Source organism: Acomys russatus, chromosome 29 (assembly GCF_903995435.1).
Source record: "Acomys russatus chromosome 29, mAcoRus1.1, whole genome shotgun sequence".
Classification (NCBI taxonomy): Eukaryota; Metazoa; Chordata; class Mammalia; order Rodentia; family Muridae; genus Acomys; species Acomys russatus.
Genome location: NC_067165.1, coordinates 36,350,557 through 36,375,027, shown reverse-complemented (window position 1 = coordinate 36,375,027; position 24,471 = coordinate 36,350,557). Strand labels below are relative to the sequence as shown.

Here is a 24,471-nt window from a genome sequence, read left to right as displayed (position 1 = left end):
GAAAGGGAAAGAAAACAGTATAAAGGGAAAGCCAGTATAGAAGAAAATGTCCTCCCAGCACTCAGGAGGCAGAGGCAGGTGGATCTCTGTGAATTCAAGGACAGCCTGGTCTACAAAGTGAGTTCCAGGACAGCCAGGGCTACAAAAAGACAACCTGTCTCAAAACAAACGAACAAGAATAAAATGTCCTAGAGAGAAAGCAGGGTCAAGTGGCTTGAGGAGCCATTATGGCAGGACTTGAGACTGTCCTGTTTGCTTTCTATTGGTGTGACAAACACTGTGACCAAAAACAGCTTGAGGAGGAAAGGGTACATTTCGTCTTACAACTCACAGTCCATCCTTGTGAAAAATCAGGGCAGGAACCTGGAGGCTAGAAGTGTAACAGAGGCCATGGAGGAGTGCTGTTCACTGGCTTGCTCACCCCAGGACCACATGCCCGAGGGTAGCCCTATCCACAGTGGGCTGGGCCCTCCCACATTGATTATTAATGAAGAAAATGCCCCGCAGACTAATATGATGGTAGCATTTTTCTCAGTTGAGGTTCCCTCTTCCAAGATGACCATGACTTGTATCCAATGACTGAAAAAAAAAATTGACCAGGACAATGGATAAGAGCATCACAGTAGGAAAAGGGTTCTCTCAGAACTGGTGGTCAGAAGCCTCCACAGGGGGACATTTGGAGAAGAGCCAGAAGGAGGTAAAGATGTGAGTGACAGGAACATCGAAGGGAGGAGAGCATTCCCAAGATGGCCTCGGACAGTATGGCTGAGCTCCTGGAAGAGGCTGGGGGGGCCTTGAACCCCAGGGGGGAGGGTGCAGTGTGACTGGCACGGAGCCTAGGACCCATCATCCTATTGGTCTCAAAGAATCACCAGCATCAGCAAAGAAAGAGCAAACGACTCTCCTTTCCTGGCCTCCGCTCTGTCTGTGGTTGGATGGCTCACTCACAGAAGCCGGGGTGTCCAATGCCAGACTGTTCCTCATCTGACTGCTACACAAAGTTCAGCTCCTTGGGGTGGGGTCTTATCTTGGAACACTGTCTAGCACAGAGGGAGGGGGAGGGGTGAAAGCGTGAATATGAGTGAGACTATGAATAGCAGCTGGTGATGGGTGGATAGACACCTAAACACAGGCATTTGTACCTAGAAACAGGGCTGTGCACGTAGCTCAGTTGGCAAAGTGCTTGTGGAGCTCACAAAGCCTTGAGCTTACACTGTAATACCACACAAACTAGGCACAGTGGAGGCACCCCTCCCCCCCGAAATCCCAGAACTCAGGAGTGGAGACATGAGGACCAGGGGTTCAAGGTCATCTTTGGCTACACAGAAAGTTTCAGGGCAACCTGGGCTATGTGAGATCTTGTCTCTAAGGAAAAAATTTTAAAGGGAAAAAAAAAAACCTTTTTATTTTAAAACAAAAAGAAATAGAGACAGAGATGCCTAGCTATATAAAATTTTAATAATTTCAGCTCACCCCGTGCTATATATGTTGTCTTTGGTATCTATATCAGTAACCTAAAATGAACCGAAAGTTGCTATTTTTAAAATAGTTATAAAAGAGACATATTATCATTTTATTCCCATTCTTGCCAGTTTGGCTGAGGCTTCCCCCTAGCAACTGTCTGACAACTAAAAACCACTCTCAGTACCCCATCCCAGGTCCCCTCTTAATGCTAAACATGTGTCACTGCCCACTGGGTCTCTCCATATTTACCTTCCCCACTGTCTCCTTGCATTGAAGTACAAAATCCAGGACAGCAAGGATTTGCCAGTGTCACTCTCTGATGGCACCCCAGAGCCTGGAACAACCTTGGCACCTCTGACGTGTGCTCGAAGTGAATGAATGAATGAATGAATGAATGAATGACTAAAGAACTGATACAGGATCTCATGTAGCCCAGGCTAGCCTTGAACTCACCTCATAGCCAGGAAGGACCTTGAACTTCTGATGCTTCCACTTTCACCCTACAAGTGCGGGATCACAGGCGTTTGTCACCTCAGTTTATACAGTGCCAGGATTGGAGCCCAGGGCTTTCTGCATGCTGAGCAAGCACTCTGCCTTATTGGGGTGTGTTGCCTCATTTTCTTTCTTTTTCTTTTTTTTTTTTTCCTTTTCTTTTTCTTTTTGGTTTTTTGAGACAAGGTTTCTCTGTGTAGCCTTTGCTGTCCTGGACTCACTTTATAGACCAGGCCGGCCTCGAACTCACAGCAATCGCCTGCCTCTGCCTCCCAAGTGCTGGGATTAAAGGCGTGCGCCACCACTGCCCAGCTCCTCATTTTTCTAAAATTAAAAAAAAAATCATAAATTCTCCTGAATTAATCTTAAACTAAGGATCATGACCTTTAAAGACCTTCCTTGTCTGTATCCTGAATAAACCTCACTCTAGTCTCTGACAGTCAGTCTCATGGGGTCTGCCTGTGGCCAGCAGCTATCTTACCGGGGAACATTCTTTTTCACAGAAAGTTCTATTGGAACTGCCTTTCTAGAGATTCTGGAGTGAGATCTCAGAGGAATGTCTCTCCAGACCAAACAAGTGCCAGGCTGTCTAGTAGCCCAGACAGTCAGGAGAAAGCCATCCTTGATAACCCTCTGAAAGGAGCCTCTTGAGGTCTCATCTGAAATGTCCTTCTCAAGCTGGGAGTACGGCTTGAGCGATAAAGCAAGAGCTTAGTGTGCCCGAGAACTGGTTCCATCCTGAGCACCACAGGAAGGAGAAAAGGGAAAGAAAGTGAAAATGAAGTAGAACTGGAGGGGACAGAGATGGATCAACAGTTAAGTTCACCTGTCACTCTTGCATGGAACTTGAATTCCATTCCCAGCACCTACATCAGGCAGCTTACAACCACCTATAACTCAACCTCCATGGGATCTGACGCCCTCTTCTGGCCTCCATAGGCACTTGCACTCAGGCTTGCGCGCGCGCGCACACACACGCGCGCGCATACACACACACACACACACACACTTAACAAATGGAGACCTAAAACTGCACATGGTGGAAAAGACCTTTAACCTCAACACTCAGGAGGCAGAGGCAGGTCTCAAAACTGAGTTTGAGACCAGGCTGGTCTGCAGTGTAGGTTCGAGGACACACAGGGCTACATAGAGAGACCCTGTCTCAAAAAAAGGAAGGAAGGAAGGAAGGGAAATGGAGACCCAGGCATGAAAGACTATTAGAAGAAGAAACAAAGGCTGTAGAGAAGGAGGGATGTTTTATAGTGCTGCTAAGTAGCAAGGAGGGCTGGCAGTCCTCCTATGTGGGACTTGATATTTGCAATGAAAATTTTAAATCCCTTCTCTGCTGAAGCTCTTGCGATATTTTCCAGAAGTGCTGAATGGCAGGGTTTCTGCTAAACAAGAATTGTGTCTGTCACTGGGCTCAGGAAGATACCCTGGACGGATCCTTATGCAGCTGCTGTCTGTGTTACCCTGTCCCCAGGAGCAGTCCTTCAGTGACCTGGGGGCCAAGTGCAAAGGGTCTCGACATGAGGAAGTCATCCAGCGACAGAAAAAGGCCTTGTCGGAACTCCGACAACGAATCAAAGATCTGGAGAAGACCAGCTCCTCCAGTAAGTTCTCTGCTCCCTAGTGCCAGCTCGGGGAGCACCCCCCCCCAGAGCCTGCCTGGTGTTGTGCACTTTGGGGACTGGCTGATTGCCCAGGATGTCCCCTGATTATCCAGTAATCAGAAGGATGTTATAACACTAACAGTGATGGGTCAGGTCCCGTCTCAGAGTCAAGTAAATAAATAGCACATGAAAAGCTCGCTACTGTTCTCCTTATTTCACTGTGACTTGGCGAGAACTTTGTCGCGGTCTAACACTATCTGAGGCTGAGCATTAAGGGGGTCTCCTTAGAGTACCCCATTCACAGGGTCAGAATGGGTGAACCCTGTGACAAGTCCCATTGTCACCTTGGTGCCTAAAGACCTTCACTATGGAGGCCTCTGCAATGACACCTGTGTGGCCAAAGCCTTACACTCACTGTGTGGCCTTGGGGAAAATCATTTACTCTCTCTAGGCCTTGGTTTCCTCATCCGCCAGGGAAGTCGTCAGGATTAAAATGGTCCTGTGGTAAGTGTCCCGTAAGTCGTATCTACAGTGGTGTTGTGAAGTGATGTCTTCCTGAGTTTCAATTATTTCTTTTATAGATCATAAAGACCACATGGATGAACCGTTCCTAGAGCTAAAGACCCTCAGAGTGGAAAAAAATGTACAGAAAATATTAGTAGACGCAAAGCCTGACTTGACGACTCTCTCAAGAATAGAGATCCGAACGGTAACCAAAAAATCCTTTGTTTCCGCAGTGACTGACATGGGAGGGTGGGCATTAGGGCTGATGTGAGCTGAGCTCACAGATCAGTGTGTTAGAGGTTCAGGGCCAGGGCTGCCCTCATGAGCACCGGCCAGTGAGTTACTGGATATCGGCACAAGAGCAGTAGCCTTCCCTCTGCCCAGTGCAGTATGTCATTGCTTTGACTCTGGGCCAGATCGGTTACTTGAAACACCAAGCTGCTCCTCTTCCTCTGAGACATTACTTTCTGCAGAAAGTGTCCAACAGGCTGATGGATAGGGTTACGCCACGAGTCTGCCATTCCCTGTAAACTGAAAGGCATAAGCAGGTACAAGTGGAAGGAAGCTATGGCCAAAGGGCCAAAGGGCCCCATGAGGGAGCCCAGCCTGAATGCTGTGTGTCCATCAGCAAGGCTTTAAAGGAGAGCCAGCTGTGGCGACACACACCCGTAACCCCAGGACTCAGGAATACAGGTGGGAAGACCAGGAGCGCAGATCATACTTGACTCCATGGCACATTTCAAGCCTACTTATGACCCTCAACAAGAACAAAAATCAAGCTAAGTCTACGAATGCTTCCCCCAGTGCCTGACTCAGAGTTCAGACTGAATAAAGGGTAGCTGTTCTTCCTAAATTACACTATCCCAGGAAAGAGTGGGACCTCGGATGCCAGTGTTCTCAGGAGTGATTAATTCTGATGTTGAAGGTGACGTTATAACCCAAAGGATGGTAGACTGAGTGTTTGATGGACCACAGCTCAGGTCAGTGTCAATCACAGGCCTCACTAACTACACACTGGCCAACCCAACTGGGAATAAAGTACAAGGAAGCTTCTAGAATGAACAGCCAAGTTATCCTATCTGAACCAATATCCTGTGTAATGATCTTTCTGGGTATTTATTAGTGTTGGAGATGAAGGTCTTTGAAATGAGGATGCCCATTCTCCAGGGTTGGGTGTAGAGGTGAGACAGTCTCCAGATGGGAGGTCAACTAGATCTCACAGCCTGACCGACTCTGCTTCCCAGACTGGTCTTCCCCTTGCTGATGGTGCCACCCTTACCCTACCACTGCTACCGCACAGCGGGGACCCTCTCAACTCTGTTTTGAAAAGCCTCCATCCTCTGAGGTTGGAAGCAATTACAACTGTAAAAGGAAGAGCTATAAGAGTTATAAGGAAGAAAAGCCGGCATGGGTTGAGTGCTTGTTGTGTGCTGGGCAGCGAGCTGGGCCCGTCACCTGCGTGGCGAGTCCTTGCCACAGCTAGGCTGTAGCGTTTCCAATGTCCCCATTTTACAGATTAAGAATTAGGGCTTCAGAAGCCAAGCACCTCATCCAAGGCCGTAGAGATAAAGAAGGAAGAAGCCTAAACTCTGTCCCTGGCTGACTTTCCTCTGGCACCCTGCCAGTCTGCAGAAGGTGCAACTGTGAATCCTGGAGAGGAGTGCAGAGGACTCTGCTCCATTTACTGTCATCTTCAGAGACCCTCTGGGCAGGGCTGGGGAGATGGCTCAAAGGGTAAGAGCACTTGCTCTTCAAACATGAGGATCTGAGTTCAAATCCCTGGTGCCCATGGAAGAAGCAGGGTGTGGCCACACACCCACTACTAACCCCAGCACTGCGGTCACTGGGGCTTGCTGGCTGCCAGTCTACCTCCAGATGCAGTGAGAGATCCTGTCTCTCAAGGGAATAAAGCAAAGAGTGACAGAACAGGACACCTGACCTCCTCTGGCCACTACATGGGTTATATGCACCTGTGCACGTGTACATCGCCCATTTGCACAAAGATACACACACCACATGTATGTGCAGTAAACGCAAACACACACACACACACACACACACACACACACACACACTTTTACCAATATATAATGATGCCCACTTTTACTAGTTGGTCACTTTCTGGTTTTATGCTTAGAGTTTGTTTGGTTTTTGTTTTGTGGGTTTTGTTTTTGTTTTGGTCTTCGGGGGTGCGGGGGGAGGTCACAAGGCAGCACCTACAGATACTGAAGACTAAAGTCTACTTGGGTCCTGATGAGGTGTACTCTAGTCATCCATGGCTCCCCATGCTCTTGGCCTGGCCTGCTTGCTGCCCCATGCTTCCAGTCAGAGCTTCCAGAGGCCAACTGGCTGATGGTGGGCATAGCAAGTGCACAGCTGGAAGGCCCAGCCCGCATCACCTCAGGAAACATTTGGCCACACCCTCTGAAGGACTCATTTCTGCTGTGGGAAAATGAGCTTCCTCTAACAAAAGGAGAGAACGCTGTTCCTGTGCGTAGCCTTCATTTATCCATTCCTCAGGCACATCTTGTACCCCATGTGGCCAGTGCCACTCTAGGCCCAGGAATGGGGTGTACGGGCAGCAACATGTTCCCCATCTCAGTGGAGCTTGTCACTTAGCCCCGGGCTTCTCAACATGGAAACATTACTATTTGGAGCCAGAGGCGGGGATACCTTACTTGGTAAAGTAATAGCCACACAAACATGATGACCTGAGTCTGACCCCCAGAACCCACATTAAAAAAGAGAGGCCGGCATGATGACACACACCTTAAACCCTGCACTATACAGAGGCAGAGACAGAGGCAGATGGATTTCTGTGATTTCTAGGCCAGCCAGACTAGCCAGAGGTACACAGTGAAACCCTGTTGAAAGGAAGAAAGAAAGAAAGAAAGAAAGAAAGAAAGAAAGAAAGAAAGAAAGAAAGAAGAAAGAAAGAGAATAAAAGAAAAGACTGTAGTGTGCTCTTGCTGGGGCAGTAAAGACAAGGATTTCTGGGGATCCGCAAGCTTCAAGACCTGGTGAGAGACACTGTCTCAAAGAAAAAGATGAACGACAGATGACCCTGAGGACAGATGTACCTAAGGTTGCCCTCTGGCTTTCCTCTCCACATGCACAGAATATCTGGGCTCAGGTGACTCCCAGTCACTTTGACTGGGGACTGACTTGCTCAGTGGCATCCTAATCATCATCCCATTGGATGCCGATAGTGCTCACTCACCATCTTCAGATGAGCCTGTGCATCACTAGATCAGCCCCGGGGTGGGGGCGCATGCACACACTTAGCCCCGCCCAGAGACACTGTTCTAGAGGCAGGAGCTGCCAAACATAAAACAAAGCCGATGAGCAAGAATTCAGACAAGATGGCCAGGGATATAGATGAGAAACCTGCGGACCGCCACCTCGTCTGTCGCCATGCAGGGTTCTAGCTTCCCCGTGGCCGACACCGGCAACAGAATGCCGAGAGTTGTTCGTTTCTCTTTTATTTCAGCCTCAGAATGGCCTTTTCAACTCGGGCTCCAGCTTGGCCATGGAGAAGTCAGTGAGAACAGATTCCTCGGAAGCCTTAGAACTCAGTGAGAAGCTGGTGTGTGTGAACGTGTCAACCCCGCCCTTCCCCTCCCTTTCTGCCCAGCACGGACCGTTAACCACAGGATCCTTTACTAAGTTTCAGCCTCTCAACCATATTGAGTTGTTTTAATAACTCGGCAAGACCCAGCTGCTACCCAGCATGGGTCAAGAATAAGCACACAGCCCAATTCCTTGAAAGCTCCGTCGTTGGAATGAGTGTTAATTTCTGTTGTCATTTCCCACCCATTCCGGAAAAGACCCATTGTGCATGGCTGTGTGTGTGTGTGTGTGGGGGGGGTGGAACCAAAGCCCTAACTGCAGTCACTTCCAGCATACATATTTGCATCCTACGACCGCAAAGAAGGAGCTAGAATCAGATGTCAGCCTCCCAGTGGCCTCTGGGCGGCCTCCAGCGCTGCTCTTACCAGCCACCCATGTCCTTTGCAGTACACCGACATGATCAGGACGCTCAGCAGCCTGATGAACATCAAGGACATGTCTGGCTTCATGTCCTTGAAGCATCTCTCGCCCAAAGAGCGTGAGAAGGTCAGCCACCTCCGACAGAAAGACCTGGACCTGGTGTTTGATAAGATCACTCAGCTCAAGACCCGGCTGCAGAGAAAAGAGGACCTCCTGAGAGGATACGAACGGGAACTCGAGCAGCTCAGGTACCACACGTGCTACCCTGTCTAAGTACGGATAGCAGCATGCTGCTGGCCTGGGACAGGACAGAGGCCAGGATGCAGATTAAGTCAAAACACCAGTTGGAGGCCATAGCCTCCTAGAGGGAGGCTGTTCTTGAGAAAACATCAGCTGGAGGACCATGGCGCTCTAGCCTCCTGTCTGCTCTCTTGGTGTGCCAGCTACGCCTGTTAAGACGTTGACTTGTGAGGTGGGATGGAGCTCGCACATAGAGTGCTTGCCTGGCATGCGAGAAGCTTTGGGTTCTGTCCCTAGCCGTGCAGAAAACTTGGCATGGCTCACATCTCTAATCCCAGCACTCTCAGGAGGTAGAGTTCAAGGTCAGCTATACGACACACTCCATGCCACCCTGGGCAACATACATCCCTGTCTCAGCATCGCAGAAGGCTGGAGATGGTTGGCTAGGTAAAAGCACGTGTCCCACAAGTGTGAGGAGATGACTATGAATCCTCCCAGAACCCACAGAAAAGCAGTAGTGGGCGTGTCCACAATCCCAATGTTCCTATGGGAAGACAGGAAGCAGATGGGAGGAGTCCCTGTTCTGGCATACAAGGCAGAAAAACAACGAAGAGGCTGTCTTAAACAAGGTTAAAAGCAACGGACCCATACCTCAGGTAGTCCTCTGGCCTCCACGCATGCGTGCCCACATTCACACAAACAAATGGGCATCCATACACACTCACAGGAACCTTGATTTAACACTTGTCTGACATTGAGGGTGCATCATTTTCCCAGGATTTGCAGGGCCCCACCCACACCCTGGGGCATTGGGGAAGGCCAGCAACTCATGCTGAACCGTCCAAAGCTTACATGTCCAACATGTTCTGCCCTCTTACTGCCCAAGTCTTTGTCACAGTGCCATAAGAAGTCAACCCCCATAAGGAAGGACCTAGAGAGAGGTTGGGGGTCTTGAGGTTGGGGACAGTGAGGAGGGGAAAAGGGACTCTGTCTCTCCATGCACCCAGGCATAGCAAAGTGTCCGTTCAGATGTACCAGACCCAGGTGGCAAAGCTGGAGGACGATGTCTACAAAGAGACTGAGGAAAAGGCGCTGCTGAAGGAGGCCCTGGAGCGCACAGAGCAGCAGCTTTACCAGGAAAAGAGACTCAACAGGGCCTTCAAGCAGCAGAAGGTGAGCCGCTTGGCCCCTTAGATAGGACAGTCGGGCATGGTGGCACACACACCTTTAATCCCAGCACTCGGGAGGCAGAGATAGGAGGTCTCTCTATGAGTTCAAGGCCAGCCTGGTCTATATAGTGAGTTCTAGGCCAGCCAGAGGTATGTCGAGAGAAACTGTCTCCAAAAAAAAAAGAAAAGAAAAAAAGAAAGAAAGAAAAGAAAGGAATAAAATAATATGACAATTTCAGGAGGACCAACCCAAACGCAGCTGGTGGCAGAATAGCTTCTATGGCCAACAGACCCGGCCAGCTCAGCACTGTACCCATCTGCTGTGAGATCTTAGGCAGGTTCTTAGCCTCACTGAACCCCAGTGTCCTGTATCGTTTCTAGTTACATCTATTTATTTTGTTACCTGCACGAGTGCGGGTATGCATGTGGATGCCAAAAGTCAATTCACAAGGGTCAGCTCTCTCCTTCCACCATGTGGGTCTTGGGGATCAAATCCAGGTTGTCTGGCTTGGCAGGAGGCACCCTTACCCACTGAGCCCCCTTTTAATTTAATCTTAATCTATGTGCATTCGTGCAAGGGTATTAGATCTTGGAGTTCCAGACAGTTGTGAGCTGCCATGTGGGTGCTGGAAATTGAACCCGGGTCCTTTGGAAGAGTAGGCAGTGCTCTTAACCACTGAGCCATCTTTCCAGCCCTGCCCCCTCAACTCTTGCTAAGACAATACAGATCTCAGGCTTGGATCAGGCTGACAAGGAAATTAACCCCCTTCCACTGTCTCTTCTTGACCCTCAACAGGCTAGGCCCACGGCTCAGCCTGCACTATGCCTGTTCACTAATGCCATTTTAAGGCCTTCCTGGTGCAACCATAATCCTGTTTGTTTTTTTTTTTTTTTAACAGAGCTTCAGTGGGCTGAGAGACCTGGACTGGGGATGTAGCTCAGTTGGTTGAATGCTTGCTTGCCTAGCATGCACAGAGGCCTGGGTCAGATCACCAGTCCTGCATAAACTGGTTGTGGTGATGTATCTCTGTGAGCCCAGCTCTCAGGAGGTGGAGACAGGAGGATTAAGAGTTGATAGGCAGGTTTGGGGCCCACCTGAGTCACATGAAATGGGTCCCTGTGTAAAAGAAGAAGGAAAAATGAAAACAGAGTGCTGAGAGGTTTTCCCAGGCTCATACAGTGGCTGGTAAATAGGTCTGCGCCATGACCCCAAGTATCTCCCCTTAGACCTGTGCTATATGCCGGGCTGGCCCTAGCATCCCCCTTGTAACTGTGATCTTTCCTTACTTTGGAGCTGCCTGCCTATATGCCCTTGCATACACGTATGTGTGTGTGTACATGTGTGTATGTGAGTATTTGCATGAATATGACTCTTTGTGCATACGTATTCATATATGCATGACAGTGGACACGCTCCCATATGTGTATATGTGCATGACTGTAACAGTGTTTGCATAAGCATATACGTGACTCTTGTGTGCGTGTACATCAACATGGATGTGACTCCGTGTGTGTGTGTGTGTGTGTGTGTGTGTGTGTGTGTGTGTGTGTGTGTGTGTTTGTGTGTGAGCTCTGAGGATGCCAGGCCACAAAAAAAGGATACTGGTCGTCCGCATCCAGGAAGCAGTACAGGGTGGGGGAGGGGAAGGAAGGTCGTTGTAGAGAAGATCACCCCAACCCCAACAGTGAGAGCAACCCAAACCTAGCCATCCCTTTGAATCAATCGTAAGCCTCCACACATGTGTGCCATGGGCTACCTCAGGCTGAAGCCACAGCAGAGCCATGGTAGCAGTTATCTGAGCTTGGACTTGCCAGGGCGCCCACTTCTTCCCAAGGTGCCACCCCCCCCCCCCGCCCGAGATTTGGCAGGCCAGGTCCTCAAGGACAGACACAAAACCATAGAACAGGACTTCAGAGAGCCCCCCAACAGCCCATTGTGGTGTGGCTGGCTGAAAATGTAAGGACCTGAGGATTTGCATAATCAGTGTCACATGCATTATTCACGGGCTGCCTCATTCATACATAATGAGGCCGTCCAGCCCCTTGGCACCAGACATCCTGCGTGGGCGACCCAAAATGTCCCAGTTCAACATGCGGCAGGGGGTCCCAGCAGAGCTAGGGCTGGGACCTTACAAATCCATGGGCTTTGTAGGAGAGAGAGAGAGAGAGAGAGAGAGAGAGAGAGAGAGAGAGAGAGAGCGAGAGAGAGAGAGAGCGCTACAACACAGCCACACTGTGCTGATAAATGTCACGCTCCGCTCTCAGGCTCACGTGTGCCTGCTGGCTGGGTGCACTTACGCCATATTGCACCTGCCGAGTTCCACAGCTTGCAGAGGGCCTCATCCAGGGCCAGCAGGCTCAGAGAAGAACCGAGACTGACAAAGGGTCACAATGTCTGGCAGCCCAGCAACAGACACAGAGCTCCCACCCAGCCCTCTGCTTTACAGTCCCTGTAACTTCTACACCCCCGTTCTAATCTTCCCCACCTCCATTGCCAGGATGGTGAGGGTGTCATTCCAGGCCTCTGGTTTTCATATAAGGCCCATGGCTTTACATAGTGTCAAAAACTACTGTTTTCTAGGGGAAAAGAGATTCTTAATCATCTGTCCATCCTAGGAGTATATTTTCTTTTTTTTTTCTAAAGGAAGTTGGATGGAATGCAGTCTCACACACACACACACACACACGCGAGCGCGCGCACACACACTTTCATCCCAGCACTTAGGAGGCAGAGGCAGGTCACTCTGTGAGAGTTTGAGGCCAGCCTGGTCTATGAAAATGAAACCCTGTTATCTTTTGTGGTTGTTGTTGTTTGTTTGGTTTGGTTTTTGAGACAGAGTTTCTCTGTATAGCCTTGGCTGTCCTGGACTCACTTTATAGACCAGGCTGGCCTTGAACTCACAGAGATCCGCCTGTCTCTGCCTCCCGAGTGCTGGGATTAAAGGCAAGCGCCACCACGCCCGGCTGAAACCTTGTTTTCAAGGGAAGGGGTCTTAAAGGAAAGCGTTTAATTTTTTCTCAAGGAGGATTAGCACTTTTCAAAGTTTCCTGTGTAATATCATAAAGATGGACTGGTTGAGGACCTAGGGAGGGAAGTTTCCCATCTGGGGCTTCAAAACCATACTCCTCCACAACAGACAGACAGACAGACAGATGACAGATGACAGACACAGACACACACACCACGTGCACATGCATCCACCAATGTAGTTTTCATGTTTAAGCAGTTCTTCATAACACAGAACTTTCCAGACTCAGAAGGCACGCCTCCACACTAACACACGTTTTCTTTCCTTTTCCTCGGTGTATAGGCCTTGCACGTGGCACTGGGTTATGTGCAGACACACGCTCATGCACATGTACATCATGCGCGCACACTCAACCTCTCCTATAGGCCCTTCGCTCAACCCCACAAGCCCCTTTGGTCTCCTAGACATTTTTGCTTCTACTCTCGTGTCATATATATATATGAGGGAGAACAGTTGTTATTTGTCTTTCTGAGAGAAGCTTAACTCTCTGTACCCTGACACCTTCGACTGTGTGAGGAGACTGGTTGTAAAACACTAGGAAAACCTCAGTGCCGGACGCATACAAAGCCTGGGACCTCAGAGCTCACTCCATGGGACAGGAGGATTATGGCAGTGCTGTGCTTAGTCCTGCCTTGCTTCCACATTCCCAGAAAAGGCACCTCTCTCAGAATTAAGAACTTTGGAGTCAAACAAGAGTCTGTGCCCAGCTCTGAGCCATAGTAGGTGACCACTCTGTGTCTCTGGCTTCTCAACAATGACGGTGGCAAACAAGACCCACTTTTCAGGGTAGTGGGGAAGGAGTACATATTCAGAACGCCAGCAGCACCTCGGAAAGCTCTGTACTATGAGGAGAGAAAGGCAACTCGGCCAGAAGGTCAGGGCCGGTCCTCGGTCTCTTTCAGACCACTGCCCCCCTCCCGCCCCCCCCCCGCCAAGATGAGAGCCAAGCAACACGCCCCCCCCCAAAGGGGGGTGTTTCCTGCTCCCACGAAGCGGGCAGCCCTTTTTGTAAAGCATTCTCTTCTAGTTGGTGAATGCAGCTGGGGCTGCGGCCAAGAAAGAGCCGATACTTTCCATGAATGGCTCAGATGGGAATTTTCAATAGAAAGCTTTTAAACGCTCGGGAGCTGCCCTCCCAGAAGCCTGCGAGCCCTTTCCCGGGGCTGGAAGTGTGAGAACAGCTGCTCTCCGTGGCTGCTTTGGCTGGGGGGGGGGGGGGGAGGGAAGCAAACTCCACTCCCTTCCAGGCTCCAGCCTGTCAAATCCCAGGCCAGAGGCTTGGCTTTCAGGAGTGGCCTCAGCTAAGCACCCCCACCCCCACCCCGCCCCCAAGTCGTTTACTTTACAATTCCTTGTCTTCAGGGTTCAATTCAACAGGAGGACTGGTATAAAGCCTGAGCAAGCGGGACATCCGATGATGCCTTTGGCCACCATCACCATCCTTGTGCTAATTTAACTCACTGTTTTCTAAGATTGGCTTCGGCCCAGATATCACCTTGGAGGCTCTTTGCCTCTGTCTCACTGTGGCCAAGAGTTAGAAACCAATAGACATTGGGCAGGTGAGATTGGCTCCTTGGGTAAAGGCGCTTGCTGCCAAGCTTAAGGACATAAGTTTGATTCCCAGGACCCATAAAGTAGAAGGCAGGGATGGAGTCTCTTGAGTTGCCCTTTATCTTCCTCATGAGCTCATGGCTCACACAGACACTAAATAAATAAACAAATGAGATAAAAGAAAATTTGTAAACAAGTCATTAGATGTATAGATGAGACTGGGTTGAGAGGCACCAGGATGAGAGGCTGAAAAAAAATGAATATAGGCAGGAAATGCAATGTGTGAATGAAATGTGCTTTAAAAAAAGGGGGGGTGGGGGGGCCCACCCTCCACCCTCCCACAAGCCTCTTCTGATTTGGGCAGCATCTCTTAGAAACCCTTGTAGGTATCCCCCAGATTGGACCGGGTCAGGATGGACTAAATGCGCCCCCCTCCCCTCTCTCTCACCTGGTTTTTCACTCAGGATCGAGTAGAGGACCAAGAACAGAAAAACACACCCTGCAGCTGCCCCTTCAAAGACAATGAGAGGCAGGTACGAAAGGGCAAGATCAGGCAGCCGCGCGCAAGGTAGCCTGCCCTCCAAAGGGTGAGAACCCTGCAGCAGTGGGCAACAACCCACACGGCCCAGGGACACGGGTACCCCCTCTCCGCCCTCCCTCCCAGCCTACCCCTGCCCACTGCCTACTGGCACTTTGGAGAAAGGACTAGAAGACAGGAAAAGTGTCTATCTAACTCAGGGTCCCAAAGTGAAGGAAATCCCACTGGCCTTTTGGCTGACTAAACAAAACACCTTGGACACTAGATGGCTTAGGGATTTGGAGACAAAGCCAGGAGAAAAGTAGAAAGGGAAGGAGTGGGGAATCCCAAGACTTCGTGGAACCAGAATGCAGATGAAAGCTCTTGACCATAGCAGCCTTCACTCCTACGAGTCTGGGCTTCCTAGTGGGAAACAGCTTGGTCCCCAGTGCACCGTGTCGTCCAGATACAGCGCATGAGCTATTCCCAGTGTTCTCCCCCCCGGCCCCCCCCCCCCCCCCCGCCAAGGGCCAGGGGAGGGAGGGCCTCATGTGACATGATATGCCACATTCGTAAAAGCAGCCTCGGTGAAAAAGCAGCACCAAGTATCCACTGAGTCACACCCTAAAGCAGCTCTTGATGCCCTCACTCCCTGAGTCCAGCTCCCGGGCTCTGCCCTTCAGGGCTCAGCTATCCACCAATCGGCCTCCATTCACAAATGGCTTTGGGAGCTGTGAGCTAGGCTTCCTCAGACTCCTTGGGTCCCATGGAAGGGATGACTTGACACCCCCAGCCCCATGTTAACCAGAGTATCTTTACTTCATCTATTTTATATGCCAGCTTACTCGGGGGACTTGGATTGGGTAAAGGGTCTGCTGCAGAGAGAGCAGAAAACAGGAAAAGAAGAATGCATGGAGATAAGGGCTGTGCGTGTGCATGTGTGCATGCACGCGCATGTGCAGGAGTCTTCAGAGGCCAGAAGAAGGCATGGGCTATTAGGATATCCTGGAGATGGAGTTGCAGACAGTTGGTCATAAGGCTCCAATGTGGACGCTGGGAACCAAAGTTCCAAATGGCCATCTCTCCAGCCCCAACATGATAAATATTGAACAGCTGCGAGCTCCAGGCCTTCTAAGTACAAAATACCCAGAGGGCAGCTGTCAGCTAAATTCAGTCCTCAAAGAGTTCAGGGACAGCTGTTTTGAGAGGGCGGAAGAGACTGACAAGCATTTGATTTCCGTGTCCCAAGAGATGGCCCCACTCCCTCCATCTCCGTGAGTATCAGGGAAGCCTGGAGGGAAAAGTAAAACAGGACACCCAGTTACATCTGAATTTTGTGGGGGGTTTTGTAGGGCTTCCTGCAGTGTTGGGGGATGGAGGCCAGGGCCCCTTGCCTGCTGGGAACACACTCTACTACTGAGCTACGTACACTTCCAATAAACAACAAATAAAACTTTAGCCTAAGTGTGTCCCGATATTGGATGGAGACATATTCTCATAGAAATGTACTTTCATTATGAAGCTTGAATGCACTCGGGCACCGCTTGCTCTGGCAGCCCACCAATGAGTATTGACGGAACACCAGCTTGGTGCCAAGGCGGGAGGGTCGGAAGCAGCTGTCGCAAATAGCTGCCCACAGATGGCTGTATTTTGGTCCGAGGTTTCAGCAGCAGTACATTTTGCTTTGGGTTTGTTTGTTTGTTTGTTTGTTTTGCCTTAGTTCTGGTTTTTAAGTAATAAATATCTCAGCATGCTGGATTTCTAGCTTCTCTGAGAAACTTGGGCGACAAGAACGTAAGACCCTCAGGCCATAAGCCGCAACCTCCCAGGCCCTGTAAGAAGGACCTGGCCTTCCTGGCTCACACCTCACCCCTTCTTTTCTTACACCCAGAGCTCTCGGCAGGCATCAGTTTTTGTGCCCCACAGCTCTCTGGGACCTTCTCCCTACCAGCCCCTTAGTTTGCCTGCTGACATCTGAACAGGAAGCCCAGCTTGCCCCCTCACCCTGGGACCCTCTGTACCTCTGAAGGGTCTTTTCTTCTGGGAACTACCCCTAAGGTAGAGGGTCTGGAAGACAGCGGGGTCAACAGTTCTGAGTCAGAGCAGCATGCTCTTGGCTGTTGGTGACTTCCCAACAGGCAGTACCTAAGGAGCAGGGCAGCCTCCTTACACCTGCACTGTGGGAACACCTGTACCCTCTGCCCCCCTCCCCCCCCCCCCCCCCCCCGTACTGCAAGGCCCTGTCACCAGCAGAAGCCATTTTGCCCCCTGAGAGAGAAAACCCCGAGCCAACCAGTTTCCTCCTACCTAGAATCTTAAACAGAGATTTCCTGAGCAGCTACCCAGGAGCCTTTGCACCCCCCAAAACAGCATCCCCTACCACAAGCCTGTGTGTCATCCCCCCCCACCCCCATTCCCTGTCAAAAAGGGCCCAACATTCCAAATAAGCGAATCTTAAAATAGAATAGAAACTCATTCCTCTTTGGCATAAAAGGCAGTTACGAGTCTAAGCTAAATATTGTCACTGTCCTTTCTGTATTAAAGAGACGCATGTTTGTAGAGATGGTCAAGAACAGGATGCAGAGCTCAAGTCTCCAGGTGAGCCAGACAGAGAGGAAACAGTACGTTAGCAGTTACCTCACATCTGCTGGGAACCAAGCACTTGGGAGTGTGGGACAAGGAACAGCAAGACATCTCATTCACTTCTGGGGCAGGGTTTATCCTAGCCCTCCCTCAGAGGAAGGGTCTGAGGATCAGAGACTGTGTGTCTCCAGCCACACGGTTAATGAGACCACCTCCATGGAGCCTCAGGTAGGAGAAAGTAGGTGTTCCTTACTGTCTTTCAGGGCGTAAACTTACCACGGTTCGGGTAAGCATTTCTCTCAAATCCTGAGGGAACGTCACCTAAAATATTCTTTTTTAAGAGCTGAGAATCAAGACTATGACATTTTAAAATATACTCAACCGTCACAGCTGCGATCCAGCCCTTCCTGGAAATGCCCCAATCCACACTCTGGAAAGCAGAGGCGAGCTTGTAGAAGCCTGAGGCTAGACACACTTCCTCTGTACATGAAAATGAAAAAGGAGACAAATCTGTTGTCATTTTGGGGGCACAGATGAAGGAGGCACAATGCCCCCAACACACACACACACACATACACAAACACACACACACACACACACACCAGACTGACACCACCCCCTAACAGCCTTAGTTTCCCTAGAGCTTCAGGGACCTCAACTCAGGCTAAACCGGGATTCATAGCATCAGCGATGGCAAGCATTTCAGGACCGGCCAGTGTAGAAAACAGTTACTCAACATACTTTCATATAGACTTAAGCACAAGGGTCGGGAGAAATAGAGGTGCTCAGAATAAAGCCAGACACATACCCAAGTGTTTGCATGGGCTCCTCAAGGGAGGGTCAGGGCTCCAGCTGTGGTTGGTTTATAATAGTCATGTGTAGGATTTAGGATTTTGGGTGGGGTTTGAGTTGACGGTCTTATCCCTGGGTGGTTTCCCCCAAGAGACAAATGGCAGGATGACATTAAAGGCTATAACCTACAGGGGTGAAGGAAGGCAGGATAGCTTGCTGTTGATAGAGTTAAGTTTTCTTTGAGAATTTCGGGCAATGTCTAGGGGGAAATAAGAGACCCTACCTGGGGCCAGACACACACTTAAGTTCTAAGCTGCTTTGACATTAAATGTCCATACATGAGAAGAATGTTGACTCTAGGCCAGCAACCTTTATAGTAAATGTTGATTGAGCTGGAATCTTTGTACCTCTGCTGGTGAGAGGCTTCAGACCCTCAGATGAGAGTCCCCTGTCCCTCTCATGTCTATTGTGCCTAACAAAATTATCATTGGGAAAAAAACCACATATTCTACGTAAGAATCTTTTTGTGTTTTTGAGACAAGGTCTCACTACATAACCTTGGCTGACCTAAATAAAACTCACTATGTATACCAGGCTAGCCTTGAACTTATAGAGATTCACCTGCCTCTGTCTCCCTAGTATAGAGGCATGTGCCACAATGCTTGGTCAAAAGGAACATGTTTAAAGATCAGAAGTCTCTTCCTTAATATCTTTATCCCAAAACTAGACAGAGGGGGATGTTGGGAGGACAGAGTGTCCTGGGGTCAGGGGTAGGGCGTGGGATCTCCCTTAGATCTGAGACCTTTGCCTAAAGAGGCTTCTCGTTCACCCATAAGCATGGAGAAATGCAGCTAGGTTTTGTCTAAGAACTGCCTGAGGATGTAAGGGAACAGAGATATCTCGAGGGCCCAGATGTCCTAGGAACGTCACGCTTCTCTGACCTGGAGATCCTGAAATGTCAGGCATCCTCTGGGCTAGAGAAAACAGGACAAAGTGTACTTCCACCAGGAGTGCAGTCCTGCCCTTTTCCAGCCTTGTAGCATCCCTTCAAGGTTTGGCATCCAGGCATCCAGGGTGCAGAAAGCCTTGCTCCATGCTTCTCGTGCGAATTGTTGCCGGGTCCCCTCCCCTGCACACTCGGAGTCCTGAGAGAGCTAGAGTCAGCATGGCTACCAGGAAAGAGACAGGCTATGAGGTCTCTTCCAGGCTTGCCCACCCATCTATTTGACTTGACAGGGAAAGCATTGGAAGTGCCTCCTCTTCTCAGGGCCCTGTGGCTTGTTCATCCCTCCTGGTTTTCTTTCCCTTGCAGCCAACAGTCTTTTGTCATTGGTTGTGGGCTGAGTGCCGAAGTGGGCATTTTTTTCGTTGTTTCCTATGCTCTAAAACATCTCCTAGAGACGACTTGCTGACTGCCTAGGCCGGGCTACCATACTGCTGGGCATGGAGAAGGAAGAGTTCCGTGTGACATCCTTGGGTCACAGAACACAGCCTAAGGGACAGAAGCCAGACTTGCAGCAGTGCTGCCCAGGTGGAAATTATACACTAGGCTGGCCTTTTCTGGCAAACCACGAGGCCCAGCCCATTCCCAAGCAGCAGCCGGTGCCACAAGGTTCCACCCTGTGACAGACGTGAGCTGAGAGCCTGGGATGTTGCAGGTGACAGCAGGTGTGGAGGTTTATTGCATATCCCTGAAGGGACAATGCCACCTCCAAAAGGGCAGGCATAAATTCTTTATGCATAAATCACACACACACACATGCACATCACACACACATGCACAACACACACACATGCACAACACACACACATGCACATATTTGAGTTTAATTTACATGCATGCACACACATATACATACACGTGCATGCATGCACAAATGTGCCTGCACAGATTAGGCATTCCTGATCTAAAGATCTAAAATGCAAACTTCCTTAGCACTGACATGTATATATACATGGGTGCACATGAATAATAGATATATATAATATATTATATACACACACACACATGAACACCATACATAACATTTCATGTATATGAGAAGGCTTAGGGAAAGACATCCATGGTGCTAGGCAGGAATAATCATGAATGAAGGGATGACAAAGGGGCCAGACCAGAAAACTCATAAAAGTCCTTGCCTTCCTGGCTTAGCCAGGGGACTACTTTTTGTTGTTGTCGTTAAGCAAACACAAGTGCTAATAATTACTTTGGTCAAAGTGCCGTGAAGGCAAAGGTCAGTGGGCAGAACTCCAGAGCCTCTTTCAAGGGGTCCCACCCAGTCTGCGGCAACAGAGGTCTGCGGGGGAGACAGTTAAGGTACCAGTGGCTGCTTGGGAATGGGCTGGGCCTTGTGGTTTGCCAGAAAAAGCCAGCCCAGGGTATAATTTCCATCTGGAACCTGGACAGCACTGTTGCAGACTGGCTTCTGTCCCTTGGGGTGTGTTCCGTGATCCCATGGATGTCAAACTGAAGCCTGGGTGCTGTCTGTCTGGAGGCCATCTCAGGCTGCGCTCTGCCTGGGCTCCATCCCTTACTGTTTGCATCAGTATGTCCAAAGTCAATGGCTACCTCCTCCTCTTAGGTCAATGGCCACATCTGCTTTCCCTGCCAAGTCAAATAGATAACAAAAAGTCCCTTATCCCCCGACTCTTGGCTGGCACGGGGGTGGCACCACCTGGACCTGGGACTCTATTTTCAGTGAGCAGCTTTCTGGCTCTGGTGCCACAACGGGTTGGGGCAGTGACATTTAGGAACCATCTGCAGGTGGCAGTTTTACTGAAAAATCCAGAGAAAGAAGCTCAAAGGGAAAAACATCACAGTGGGCAGGGGATCTTGCTTGCCGTCTGTTTTCTTCCTGCCTGGGTGTCAGGTCCCACCGTGGCTGAGTGGCCTACTGTACAAATCTCAGGCTTCCTTCCCCTGGACAGATTCGGAATGCAGGCTCTCAGGACACATCCAAGGACCAGGTGTGGGAGGTGATAGGCATTCCTGACAACAAAATGAGCCAATTCAAGCCTAATTAAAGGATAAAAGCAGGTTTATTGGGCCAGCTTTCAGGCAAGTTTCACCGGTCCCAAGGAATGAGGCCAGGCAAGTTGCCATGACAGAAGAGGGGTAGGAAGACAGAAAATGCATACACGGGGGGGGGTGGGGGGGTGGGGGGGGAGAGGGAGAGAGAAGAGGGAGAGGAATGGGGAGAGGGGAGGGGAGGGGAGGGGCGGGGTAGGAGAGGAGAGGAGAGGAGAGGGCCAATCTGAATTATATAGGGAACGGGGGGGGGGGGGGGAGAGAAGAGGGAGAGGAACGGAGAGGGGAGAGGGGAGGGGAAAGGAGAAGAGAGGAGGGGAGAAGCGGGGTAGGAGAGGAGAGGGCCAAAATGTCTGAATTATATAGGGAAGAGCCTCTGGGGGAGAGGAAACCCAGCCCCTGGGCTGGAAAGTTCGAGGCAGAGGGTCTGGTATGCCAGCCATGCCTTGTAAGAGGTAAGGACTGATGGATGCTGGGAAAACCTGGAGGCCAGGTCTGCTTTGATGTGTTAAGGAGACACCTGAGCTTGTCCAGACTCAGAAACCCAATCACAGGTAGCACTTGTCTACAATTCCAGCACTTGGGACATACAGGCTAGCCTGGGCTATCTCACCATTTCAAGGCCAGCCTGGACTACATAAGACAAAATGAAAAACAAAACAAGCCGATGGAGATTTGACTCAGTGGCAAGAGGACCTGGGTTCGATTCCCAACACCCACATGGTGGCACATAATAGTCTATAATCCAGGCCCTCCAACACCCTCTTCTGACCTTAACCAGCATCAGGCATGCATGAAGTACACAGGCATGCATGCAAGCAAAATACTCATACAAATAAAATAACATTATTTAAAAGAAAACAAACATAGCTGGGTGTGGTGGCACATGTCTTTAATCCCAGCACTCGGGAGGCAGAGGCAGGCAGATCACTGTGAGTTCAAGGCCAGCCTGGTCTACAGAGTGAGTCCAGGACAGCTAAGGCTACACAGAGAAACCCTGTCTAGAAAAACAAAACAAGAAAAACAAAAAAAAGAAAAAAAGAAAGAAAGAAAAGAAAAGAAAACAAACATTTAAGGCCCCCATCTGCCACTCCCAAGGCTAATTTCCAAGCTCCCTAAAGCAAACAGAGCTTATGAGTTAGCTTTTCTAGCTCCAGAGACTGGAGAGATGGCTCTGCATGTAACAGCACTTGGTACCAAGCCTTGCAACCAGAGTTTAGTCCCCAGTACTCGCAAGGGAGAAATAACAGACTCCTGCAAGTTGTCCCCTGACTATATGAGTGTTGTGTCATGTACGCAAATACGCACACACACCCAAATAAATAAGATGTAATTTTAAAAATATATATATAATTTCCCAGGATGACTCCAAATGTCTGTGAAGAAGACAGAACCCACAGCCTGGTCCCCATGTGACAAATGAAGAAATCGAGTATGGGGGGTGGGGAGGTGTATGGTGACAGCTAAAACTCATCTCATCAGCCCTGGGTGTGTGTGTGTCCTAAAGATTGGAGTCAAATACATGTAGAAAGCATTAGGAAGCATGCACCTGTTTGACAGGACTCAAAAGACCAAGGTATCTATAGTACATAACAAGAGGGTTGTATACCAACAAGAGGGTTACCTGCTCGCAAAGGGGAGAGGTATAGATAGACGCAAATACCAGCATCCAGCCAAAAACAAGGCAGAGGACTAGATTCTGTTTACACACACACACACACACACACACACACACACACACACACACACACTGTCCACCACTACATCTCTACAGACCTCTTCCCAGTCATGTGACAGAAAGCAAGTGAATGACATATCAGAGCCCACAAACCCCAATCCTGGGAGAGACCATCATCCAAAAAGCCCAGCTGTGACCTGGGAGCAGCAGCGGGCCTGTGGCTACCATGGTGTCCCCTGTTGAGGGACTGAGTGGAACTCAGAAAGGAGTGACAGCCTCCTAGCACACAGCGCCCCCCACCCCCACCCCCGTTTCAAACATACAGTGTCAACTGGAGAAAGAGGGAAAGTGGTCCACAGGCTGGAGCAGATGCATCGAGCCTGGGGCTTATCTCTGAGGAGCATGGCAACAACCAATCACTGTACCTCTTTGTTCATACCTACAAGCGTATGTGTTTCGCATTTCAAACAAAGGCTGTTCAGGGTCTGGAACTGATGGGTCATCAGCTGAGAGCTGGCACTCACTCTTGAGTTCGATTCCCAGCACCCACGTCAGGCACCTCACACTGCCTGTGACTCCAGCTCCAGGGGAAACCTGACATCTCAGGACTCCTCAGGCACCTCCATAGCATGTACTCACAGACATACAAACGCACATACACATACTTAAAAATAAAGTAAATCTTTAAACAAACAAACAAACCACAACATTGCATAGGCTTTTGGGGGCCCTGACTGCATTGACAGACTTTGCGTATTTGTTCTTATTGTTCATTGAAGGTTGGAGCCAAGAAAGCCACCCTGAAGTCAAGCCAAGAAAGAGAGACAAAGAAGGAGGCATGCAGGTCCAGCCAGAGTCTTTCGTCTGTTAAGCCTGGTGGAAAGAACTAGAAAACGCACTGTCCCGGGCCTCGCGTGATCCAGAGTGAGTCGGTTTGACTCGCCAGTAACAAAATACTGAGGGACTTTTACAGCACTTTCAAGATGGAGGCTTCGCTTTCTAGATTAATATTTTTCACAGAATGTATTTTGGAGTGTGTGGAGAAGATTTTTTAAAATCTCTATAGATGTATATACATGCAAGTATATAAAGACTATGCCTATAACCCAGGCTCCTAGGCTTTATGGGTACAGTGGCTCACATCCAGGTTATGACGTACCCAAGCGTCGGCTCCTCCAAAGAGGTCCAGCTGGAGCCACAGGGCAGATGTATACTTGGAGCACTTGGCTACAGTATAATAAATTTATATCTGAGTTTATTATAATAAAATTAGAATTCCAACCAATTCTATCACTTCTCTAATCCTCATCAACATTTCTATGACACTTTGCAGTTCTCAAATCATTTCTCAATTAATCCTTTCCCCAAGCCCGGTGTTCCTCCATTTCACAGATAAGGATGCTGAACCCCAGAAAGGTTGGCCTGCCTACAGTCGCCTGGCTTGGAATCTGGGCATATGGAAGCCCGGTTTCTTTTTGGTTGTTTGGGTTTTGTTCTGTTTTGTTTCTTTTTCAAGGCAGGATTTCTCTGTGTAGCCCTGGCTGTCCCAGAATTCACTCTGTAGAACAGGCTGGCCTCAAACTCACAAAGATCTGCCTGCCTCTGCCTCTGCCTCTGCCTCTGCCTCTGCCTCTGCCTCTGCCTCTGCCTCTGCCACCCAAGAGCTGGAACTAAGGGTGGGCACCACACCCGGCTAGAAGCCCAGTTTCTAATTCTGTCACATTGTCTATTCTGCTGGACCAAGATGACCCTAGTCTTCCCAGCTTCTGGCTACAGGGTAGACCAAGGACTCAGTCACCAAAGAATGCACACTTCCTTCCC

At 49.7% G+C, this 24,471-nt stretch overlaps 1 protein-coding gene across 1 annotated transcript in view; it reads left to right on the top strand.

Annotated features, from left to right (window-relative positions):
• Fhad1 (forkhead associated phosphopeptide binding domain 1) overlaps positions 1 to 23,540 on the top strand; it is a 118,664-nt gene extending 95,124 nt beyond the window's left edge. Inside the window, 8 exon segments of the mRNA XM_051171653.1 lie at positions 3,440 to 3,569; positions 4,151 to 4,278; positions 7,564 to 7,659; positions 8,091 to 8,311; positions 9,311 to 9,476; positions 14,517 to 14,585; positions 17,114 to 17,167; positions 23,430 to 23,540. Coding sequence (XP_051027610.1) covers positions 3,440 to 3,569; positions 4,151 to 4,278; positions 7,564 to 7,659; positions 8,091 to 8,311; positions 9,311 to 9,476; positions 14,517 to 14,585; positions 17,114 to 17,167; positions 23,430 to 23,540 — 975 coding nt within the window.
• Positions 23,541 to 24,471: the final 931 nt, after the last annotated feature.